The sequence below is a fragment of the Triticum dicoccoides genome, chromosome 7A, assembly GCF_002162155.2.
Source record: "Triticum dicoccoides isolate Atlit2015 ecotype Zavitan chromosome 7A, WEW_v2.0, whole genome shotgun sequence".
NCBI classification, from domain to species: Eukaryota; Viridiplantae; Streptophyta; class Magnoliopsida; order Poales; family Poaceae; genus Triticum; species Triticum dicoccoides.
Window position 1 is genome coordinate 691549974 of NC_041392.1, and position 10581 is coordinate 691560554.

Consider the following 10581-nt stretch of genomic DNA (forward strand, 5'->3'; position numbering starts at 1 on the left):
CATAAATTTCAAAGCAGATTCAAACAAAACGAACAGAATTCATGCAAACACGGTGGATTTCATACAAACCGGACGAGTCCATTTACATTTTGAACATATTTTAACTAAAAAAGTTAGAACCAGTCTACGATAGGCCACAAGGATCTCCATTCCCACGGCCTAGACACTAAACTAGTCTACAGCCATCCCTGATGGATGCCTTTGTCTCCCCCATGTCCGGTAGCTTGCTCACCGGACTACCAAGACCCCTAGAGGTATATGCTTCAACATAAAGGATGGCTCCACATCCCCATGTCAGAATGGCACTTGATGGATATGCTCCAGCCAGAGGGGAAGGGGGGCATCCTCTTCTATGAAGCACGTATCAAGATTGGTTTTTGTGGCAGGGATGATGGTGGCCTGCGAAGAGGGCAAGTCATCGGCTGTGCACGTGGGCAACACGCTGATGGTGGCCCTTCCTGGGACCCAAGCGACGACTGTCCTCGATGTTGGCGGTGGCCGTGGACGTGTTGACCGCCACCTCATCGATCTCCATGAAGCTGGCTTCTTTCTCCGCCGGCAGGGCGTGGTTTCGCGAACATTGAAGGCCGATGGCGTGGTGTTTGGCCTCATCCACGACAGCCACAGTGACTGTTCCATCATGCCCCCCCACGTGTCGAATTGGAGTGGGCACTTGCTCCCTCGAGTTCGACGAGGGAGGTGGAGCAGCGTGTTGCCTGGCTCGTATCCAATGAGCTCGGTGGGCCACCGAGCCGACTTTTATATCGGAGAACTACTCTTCCTGCTCGCCAGATGCCATAAAGAGTGTGGAGAAAATGGTGCGAGTAGGAGATGGGCAGCGGAGTTGTGGTGCGGTTCTTGCCCGGCGTCTGGCCTCGCCTAAATAGCCGGTGGATGGGAGGAGCTTACTCGGCGTCGTGTTTAATGACAGCCGGCTCGCGAATGGACGTGTGGCCCAAGTAGGTTTCTCGACACACGTGCAAGTTTAATGCAGGTTTTTGAATGCGGCGAGGAGGCATGTTCAGTCGGACGAGCAGCGGCAGCGCCGTTGGCCGGCGCGCCGCTTCGGAGCCAGTGAGAAGCCGCGTCCGCTTAGGCCAGCTTCAATGTGAAGTGGCCGCTCTACAGTGGCATGAATGCGGGCAGCTGGCGCCGGATGGGAACGCGCGCGGGCGAGGGGGGAGGGTTTTGGTTGGGCCAGGGTGGTCAGAAGTTGACGTAGCAGCGGTCTGGACGCCCGCAAAGCCCCCTAGTTTGTCTCCTTTTTGCGGGAAAAAGTGCATTTGGATTGTCGAGCGGACCAATAGAAGACCGCGTTGGATGGCAAAACACGTCTAGACCGCACGGTCCGAACGGTTCCCTGCGTTTAGAGGGTCGGCGTTGGAGATATTCTAACAATCCTTATATAGCCCACACTACTATATGAGTGACTATAGATGATATGATAGTTTCATATAACCATTAGCTGGCTATACTATTAACAATTCTCTTATAATTTTCATTCAATATCATCAAAATACTGATGTGTCACATCATTCAAATAGCCAGGCTAATTTATTGGAGATGTCATTGTACCCATTTGCATTACAAAATCTACAATGCTTGAAAGTCGAGTGTGCTGACGACAAAATATTTCGCTAGAAAACTAAAGAGAAAAAGAATATGCTCAGTATTACTAGTGGTTTTGGAAATTTTGACCAACCTAGCAGACCATTCAATGGTCAATATACCTAAACATAGTGCAACCTTTGAGTTATGTCCACGCAATCGCAAGTGCCTTTGACCGCATGTGGTACTCGCCTCGTCATCAGCTAGCGGCGCTGCCGCCGGTCAAGTTGTTGAGCCATCGAAGGAGAAGCTTGGCATGCAGAGGAGGGTATGCTAGTTCACCTTTTGGGCGTAGGATCACAGCCTCACCCCTCAAGAACCCGTCTCTTGCAGAAGAATCACCTGCCTGTGTGAGGCATCGACTTCAACTTCATGCTGGAGTCTGTGCCTATGGACGTGTTTGGTGGATTGCATATACCTTAGCCAGACCCGAGCGGGAAGAAAATGACCCGTTTGGTTACCCGCATTCACTGCTGGACCTACATACCACGAACATTAAAGCACATCTGGACCTGCATCCAGAGGAACATTCAAATCAGTCGTTTTTGTGGAGCCAGGCCTATGCGATGCACCCCTAGGCACGTGGGTGTGTGGGCGGTTGCACGCGTGGGTGCGCTCCCGAGAAGTTGCATTGTTTGATGCGTCGTCATAAATTACCCTCACCTCCGTTTCTCACCGCTCTCTCCCCTCTTCCCCACTCACACCGGCGGCGTCAACAGCGGTGACCGCCTAAGCTCTAGTGCGAATTGATCCAAGACGGCAACGACAACCACCGGAGCGACTGAAGACCTCCACCGGAGCGCATCGGCCATGGCGGTAAGACCTTGTCCTCTCTGTACATTCAGTGCTTTCGATTCGGGCCAGATTAGATTAGAGCACGTGATTGAAGAGTTAGGGAGGGGGTTGAACACACCGGGGGTGGAGGATTGCCATCAATCAATTCTGCATCAACGACTACTAGGGTACATAGGTTATTTTTCGACAACATCGGGGTTGGGGATTGGGGGTACAAACTTTCTTGTATAGCTGCGGTGACCCTAGAGTCGCGTCGAGCGGTGGGAGGGGGGGGGGGCGTAGCCATCTTATTTCCTTCCTCATCGTCTTCATCAAGAACAATGGGTCTTGCACGGCCGCCTACCGCCGGCACCCTGGTCACCATCTGCACCTCGTCGTGGTCGGCCTCCGGCGACCCGAACGTGCTACTCCAGTACGCCACGCCATGCTGGTCTTGAGGCGCCTTGTAGTGACCGTACTTGGCCCATCTTGCCCGCTGTCCAGCATCGCCGAAGTCTGCCTGATTCATGGCCTAGCGCAGGATGTCCACTTACACCGCACCCTTGGCTGGGTCCAGAATAAGTTCCCTCACCTCATCCAGTGTAGCCTTCTTCATCACAGTATCGACCTCCTTGTGCATGTCAGCGATGCTGCTGAAGTTCAAGCACACTTCCATGGTGTGCTCGAACTTCTTGCGGTCACCGAGCGAGCACCCAAGGAAGAAGATCCTCCATCGAATGCCCCAGGGGAAAGGGTTGGGGTTGGAGTTGGGGTTCATGGCGAGGGAGAGGTCGTGAAACAGAGAAGTGGAAGAGGAGAGGTTGTGAAATAGAGGGAGTTTGAATGCGGTGTTAGGTTAGTAGGATAGGTTAATATGGGAGCGTTAGGCCGAGATGAATGAATGCTGACCATTAAACTGTGTGTTGTTCATAATGTAGATGGGGAAGGGCACGGAGGTTGTGCCACCATTTAAGAAGGGCAAGGAGGTCGTGCCGCCATTGGTCGAAGCGTCGGTGGAAGATCACCCAAGCGCCAAGCGGATGAACTATGGCCACTACCATCAGGAGTCAGGACCAAACCACTTCTGCAAGGTTATCCTTGCTCCAAAGCTAGAGAGTCTGCCATTGCCTCTGGACTTTACAAAGCACTTCCCCGCCATCCCTACAGAGTTCGAGCTCAAGACGAACACTGGCTGTGCATGGAGGGTGACAGTGAGAGTGATCAATGACAGGGTCACCCTTGATAAGGGTTGGACCAGCTTCGTCACTGTTCACCAGATCATGATCGGGTACATGCTGAGGTTCAAGCTGCTGACCCCCGACACCATGAAGGTGATCGCCTTCAACGACGAGGCCATGGAGGTGGTCACCAAGCGGAAGGAGCATGACAACACCTTCGCGGCGACCGCCTGATCTCCTGTTGCCCGTTCCTTGTTGGTTCCTGTTTTAAGACTTGTGTTTCGTTTAAAACTTATCGTACTATGTTGGTTTAAAACTTGTGATGCGTGGTTAAGACTTGTGTTTGTGCCTAAGATTGTTTTGCTCCTGGTTTAGTTCTTAGTAGTTCATGTGTGTCTTTGGTAACCTCACCACATTGAGGAGGAGTTTACCACACAACTTGATGCAGAGCATCCTACAGACATCACCATGTCAAGAGTCCATTTGGCGAGTAACACATGTGACATCTACTTCACATACACAAAGGCGAATCATCTTCTTTACATGTGTTTACTTGACCCCATCGAGGATGGTATACTACTTGACACTCCTCTCGTGTGCATGCATAGGTATCATCGGAGCACCACAGATGACAAGGAGGAGTGCAAGCGCAAGTGTACGCCTACACCGTTCGCGAGGGACGCTTGGAAGCGACGTCGGAAGAAGACGGTGCAAAATTTGCACTACCGGATTGTCCGGTCGCCCAACCGGACTGCCCGGTCCATCCAGATAGCAGTTTTGGTCCGTGTAGAAAATGCACTACCGGACAGTCCGGTCCCCCAAGCGGATAGTCTTGTGGTACAATTTCTGGATGCCCAGAAATTTCTATTTCCACCGGACTGTCTGGTCCCTTGTACCAGACTATCCGGTAGTGCATCTGCGGGCCGAATTTGGGCAAGGCCCACGTAACTTTACCCTTTCGCCCTCACTTACCCCTTCCTTGCCTTGGACCTATATATATCCCCCTCCTCCATTTTAGGGGAGCTAAGAATATATCTATACATTAGAGCTTAGCTCATGTTTTTCCCTTTATGGGATTCCTCTTGAGAGAGAGACACTCCATTGGAGTTCAAGGCCTCCATTGGAGAAGATCCCTAGTGGATTCAAGACCTCATCTAGGGAAGGATCCCCATCATAGGATTATCAAGACCTCACCTCCCTTTGGGATTTGGGATGAACTTTACCTTGTGTTATTTCCCTTTGTTGTTCATGTATCTTGTGAATCTATGTGTTGCTAGTCTAGTGGATGTGTGATTGAACTTGTTCTTGAGTATTCCTCTTGTGATTTCCCTTTGTGTTCTTCGTGTTCTTCGGGGAACCCCCCTTCAATTCGTGAAATATCTCCACTTAAGGTCTTCACTCTACAACATAACTGTCCTGGATGTAACCAAACAACCGAACTTGTGTTTTTCCTCAAACAAGTCCGCAACCAAACAGCAGGCCTCCTGTTTTAGCACATGCAGACTAGAGGGGATGCAGACAACCAATCAACATGTAGATGTTGGTTTTTTGCCTGCATATGCTCAACCAGGCCCAACTAGGACAAATATGTAAAGTGGCAAAAAATAATGTAGGTGACCAAACGCGTACTATGTGACTCTGGCGGGCAGCACAATGGGCATGTCGTTGGTCATGCCCTTATTGGTTGGTTGTTGTCCTTTTATCCAGTTCTGGTAATGATTTTTTTTACTATCGTTTGTAATTGGATGAATAGCATGTTTACTAATGAATTTCATTGTGTGCATCACAATAGGATAGATGCGGTCCGGGCCGGTCCGGCCCGTCACTGAGCTGTCGTTTGGACTGGCCGCCGGTGGTCCGGACCGGACAGAGCAGCCTGGTGGTCCTGTTTTAAAGGACGGGACCGGCGGCGGGGAAGCCCGGGCCTGACTGAGAGGACCGGCCATGGCGAGGTGACGGTGACCATGGCGTCGACAACGATGGCAAGACGCGGCTATGGGTCCTAATCGGAGGGGGAAACAATGGGAAAATATGCGGTGACTAACGGCGAACTCGATGGCAGGGTCGGGGAGGCTGAGGAAGCAGCGATGGCTTGGTAATCGACGACAAACGATGGAGCCCGGACTTGGGGTTGGATGATGATTGCGATGGCTTGGAGGCGAATCCGGCCAGCTCCTTGCTCCGGGAAGCAGATCTCAAGGTTGCTGACCTACAGGACAAGGTTGTTCATCGCGGGGAGGCTGGTGGCCATGTGCGCTGTGCGCCGGGACACGCGCGTGCTCTGCTGGTGGCCTGCGTGTGCTGGTGCTCCAGCTCGTACTCAAGGCGGCGCCGGGATGGGAGGGGAAGGAGGCAACGTCGTTTCTGTATCTCGTGAACGAACAGAGCGCATCGTGTGCAGACTCTACCCTGGCCTAGCGTGCTTGTGCATCGGCCTGGGCCCTTTCTCGGTCCTACCGGTGAAAGACCGGACCGGATCGATGTTTTCTCAGGCCTAATTCGAGCCGGGCCAAAAGCTCGCTCGCCATGTCCAGGCTTACCATAATGATAATGATGCAGAGGCCCGATATCTTTTCACATGAAAAGAATTAAGAAAAACTTGGATGTTGTTCATTTCTTTATAACTACTTGGATATTTTCAAGTCTACAAAGAATGCCATTGAAAACTCTGTGCGCTGAATAAGTCATGGTAATAAAAAGCACTGAAGTGGAAGTACGTAGACTCTTAAGGTAAAACTTGAAACTCGTGTAAATGTGAGAGAAAGAGAGAGTAGGTACCTTCACAACCACTTGGAATATATGGGTTTCCTTGAAATCCGTCCTTGCACATACAACGATAACCAATGTATACATTTCTGTACTCATTCGTGGAGCTGACGCCCAAGCAAATGCTATTGACGCTCACACAAGCATACCCTGAGCTGTTGAGACGTGCCTCCTGGCAGGTTAGATTAGCGACTGCCCATTGAACAGAGGCGGACTGCCCTAAACCACGGTAGAGATTAGGCTCATTATCTACGAGCGATCTGAAGAATGGTTCCATATAATTTGATGTGTATTCAAAGCCCACATGACCCTCGCTAATACTGATGTAAGTTATGTATTGTCGGTCTCCCCCTTCATACCCAAATTGCAGGGTTGATGATGTCATGTCTGTGCACTTGAGATGAAATGACTCCCTAGCAAAACAACCTTCTTCTAGACCAAACGGAAAAGGAACGCTGATGTTCCCGCAGTTTCGAGTGCAATTAGATTTCTGTTGAACTGGATTATAGCCTGTTATCAATGTAAAGTTGGTGATATATTAGATCATATATAAATACAATGAGAGATTCACCAAGTTATTTGACAGAGACGAAGTAATTTTACAAATAATTTCTTTGTTTTGAGGAAAACGAAAACATGAAGAAAAAATTTAACCATTTGCTATTGCTAACCATCTAATAAGCAAGTTCCTCGTTAATGGTTCAGACCACATATTTAAGAAATAATATGGCACATGATAATGGTTGATATGAGATTAGCTATTGGTTCCAAGTTCCATTAAATGGTAATAAACAGTTATTTATATTCAGCCCAAAAATTACCTTTGTCACGATGACATCCATCAGTTATGTAAGCATTGCCTGCATAACCTTCATCACAGGCACACATGTAACCTATTATTGACCTGAGGTTGTTAGGCATGCACACGCTGTGGCTGCTGACGCAGGCATAGTTCGTCATGTTGTCCAATGCGGCGGAGCATGATGATTCATCCGCGATTGTCCAAGTGAGACCAAAATGCCAAGAAGTTACATTGATTCTATTCCAAAGGGTGCTCCTCTTATGGGGTGGCGGCTGGTCCTTCTCTACCCCGTGGCGGATAAACTTGAGCTCGAAGTCGCTACCTTCCATCATAATAGAGCAACATCCTGTACCGTTGCAGCTCTCCCGAGCCATTAGATCCGTGATTTGCTCATTCGGACAACGAACTGTGCAAAGCCTCTGGCCCGTGTTCAGGTCACGGTCGAGCTGGTAAATATCAAAGTCGCAACCAGTGATATTAAAATATGCAGTATCAAGGCTAAAGGATCTCCCAGGTGCTTTCCAGGGCACGGTGTACTCATTCAAACCAGGTTTCAAGGTGATGACATGTGAAAATTGTATATCAACATCCTGGTAGTGGTTGTAAGAACCAAAACCTGGGGTGATGATGTCGTCGATGACCTCCGTGGTGCCGTCGTGGAGGAAAAGTCGGGGTGGCATCGTCTTGTCGTGATGGTCGCAGATGAGCTCGAAGTCTGGTTGCCGGAAGCAGCCGCCCCCAACGCCGAAGGGGTATTCGAATCTCAGGTCGCCACAGCCCTTTGGACAAGCGGCGAGCGTGGCGGCAGATGGAGCCGTGGCGTTCGCTGCTCGGCTTCTCTGCGGGCCGGATGCTTGCACCATTGCCATCCATAGGAAGAGCAGTGCGAGCACACAATGGAGTGCGTCGGGGACCCTCATCTTCATTTTTTGCAAAGTAAAGTATCTCGGTAAATGAGGGCTGGGTACTATGAACTACGGACGACTCCCTACTGATTCATCGGCAGTGTGTTGTATATATACCAACAAGCTACTGTATTATTTTTCCACGCGAGAAAAAAAGAACAAGCTGTCATTTGGAGCCGGTCAGTCAATCCTAGCATTGAACTTTCAAAGCCAAAATGAAATCCAATTACGTTCTCTCACAGTAGCATGAATCGACACGGCAAGTGAACGCTTAGTCGCCCTTTAGCACCTTCTCGTCACTTTCAAACTTGCAAGGACCGTATATATCAACTGTTCAACACCCTAGTGGGTTAGAAAGAATGCTCTGCCAGCTGTAGGTTGACACATGTGATGTAACACTTGTGGTATGAAATCATTGGAGCCCTACCAATGAATTATCTTGGATATTCAAAACAACACTCTCGTGTTGACTGACTTGCTTTAATATCTCTTTGCATTTCCATCTTGAGTTCAGAAATATTTAAAACTCAATTCATTTCCTACAAAGCTAAGAAGGTATATCATGGTTGAAGGTTAACTCAAAACGGCCATATTAGCTTCTTACGAAGCGATGTAGCATGAGCAAAATTACATTGGAAGAAAAGGTGGTTGAAGCGCACCCCTCCCCCCGAAAAAAAAAATCCTATGCGACCTGGGTCGCACGCCTTGATCGTGAGACCCCCTTAAGCGGTGGCCACTTTGGCAAAACCGAATCTCAAAGCACCTGGGCCATTAATCCTCTGTTGTCATTAATTTTAGGCTAATTAATTGGCTTGCCCTTTTCTTCTTCCCCTTGCTCACCGCGGCAACCGCCGTCCACGCCTCCTCGGATGCTCTCCCCAGCGTTCCTCCGGCTCGCTCACCGCGGACGCGGCCGTGGCCGCCGCCCCTGCTGCTCCCCCGTCATCCAAGACCGCGTTCCTCGGCGGTCCGGCAGCTCGTCTGTTCGTTGCATCGCTGCCCATCGGAGCTCCGTCCACGGCCACCGTCCAGCCCCTCTGCTCCATCCAGCTCCCCCGCCGTCCACGCCTCCACGCCTCCATGGCCACCATCAACCTCCTCTGCAGCGCTTCATCTTGGCTGGAGTAACGTAGATGGAAGGAACGGGATTAACTAGTATTAGATTTAGAGAATTAATTGGCTTGCCTTTTTTTAGGCTAATTAATTGGCTTGCCTACGATCGAGAGGTTCTTGCCAAGTGGCCACCGCTAAAGGGGGTCTCACGATCAGGGCGTGCGGCCCAGGTCGCATAAGACCGCCCCCCCGGTCGCTTGGCGCGCGTGCCCTGGAGCCCGATCTCCTCCACTGACGCTAGCTCTTCCCCCTTCAGCACATCCTCCTCCTCGCCACTGCTGGAGGGCATCTGCCGACTAAAGCCCGTGCGGCGTAGGTGGCGGCAAGGCCTCGCCCTTCCTCCCTTGTTTGCGATCCCGACGGCGCAGGGGACGCCACTCGTGCGGGCGCGGGGTCCAGCAGAGCCATCGGTGTCGGGGGCGCACAAATACGGCGGTCGTGTGGCTGGGAGGCGGTGGTGCGCCCTACTGTGGTGTCGGCGGTGGCTAGGTCATGCCCGATCCGGTTTCCTTCATGCGGCAGGGGTGCAGGTGGCTGGTGGTGCTCCACGCGTGGTGTGCAGGTGTGGTGGTGGCCGCCACCTCAAGCGAGGGTGCCACATCTCAGTTAAGGGGTGATAACCCACAAGTATAGGGGGTCGCAACCGTTTTTGAGGGTAGTATTTCACCCAAATTTATTGATTCGACACAACGGGAGTTAAATAATATTTTCAAGTATTAGCAATTGAGTTGTCAATTCAACGACACCCGAAGAACTAAATATCTGCAACGAAGTGTTTAGTAACATAGTAGTATTAGTTTGATAGCAGTGGGAACAATAGCAATAGTAACAGTGACAATAGCAGTTTTGTAGTAATTGTAACAGCAGCAGCAACAACAAAAGTAACTTAGTAAAGATCAACAGCGAAAATTGTAGGCATTGGATCAGTGATGTATATTTGTGTTGGATGATATTCATCATGTAACAGTCACAATCTAGATCGATACACAATAGCTCCAATTCATCAATGTAATGTAGGCATGTACTACATATATAGTTATGTGTGTTTATCTCTATATCTACCTACTAATAAAGCACGGATCGCTGCTGGTCGTACATCGTCGATATTTTTACAGAAACCCCCCTGCTGTTTTGGGTATTCAACCCGTAGTACTATTATAAGTCAACCCGAAGCGGTACTGACAAGAGAGAAAAAGAAATAACCCACTCACCCCACGTCCCTGCCTCCCAATCCCCTAAAAAACCAATCCCATCTCCATGTCCTGCCGCCGGCCCACCCCCACGCCGATACGCGGCGCCGGTGCATCAGTCCTGCCCCACATCTTCTACAGTCTTTAAATCAACTATTAGTCCTACCTCGCAGCTTTGTATCAAATCCTACAAATTTATATATGTTCGAAAGTGACAATCGACAAGCCGAATAATAAAGCGAGAT

At 50.1% G+C, this 10581-nt stretch overlaps 1 protein-coding gene across 1 annotated transcript in view; it reads right to left on the reverse strand.

Annotated features, from left to right (window-relative positions):
* LOC119328278 (wall-associated receptor kinase 1-like) overlaps nt 1-7926 on the reverse strand; it is a 33641-nt gene extending 25715 nt beyond the window's left edge. The window contains exons 1-2 of the mRNA XM_037601292.1: nt 7148-7926; nt 6339-6836 (exon numbers count right to left, since the gene is read on the reverse strand). Of these exons, the coding sequence (XP_037457189.1) occupies nt 6339-6836; nt 7148-7808 (1159 nt within the window). The 5' untranslated portion in view covers nt 7809-7926. The remainder of the gene's footprint in view (nt 1-6338; nt 6837-7147) is intronic.
* Between the last annotated feature and the right edge of the window lie 2655 nt (nt 7927-10581).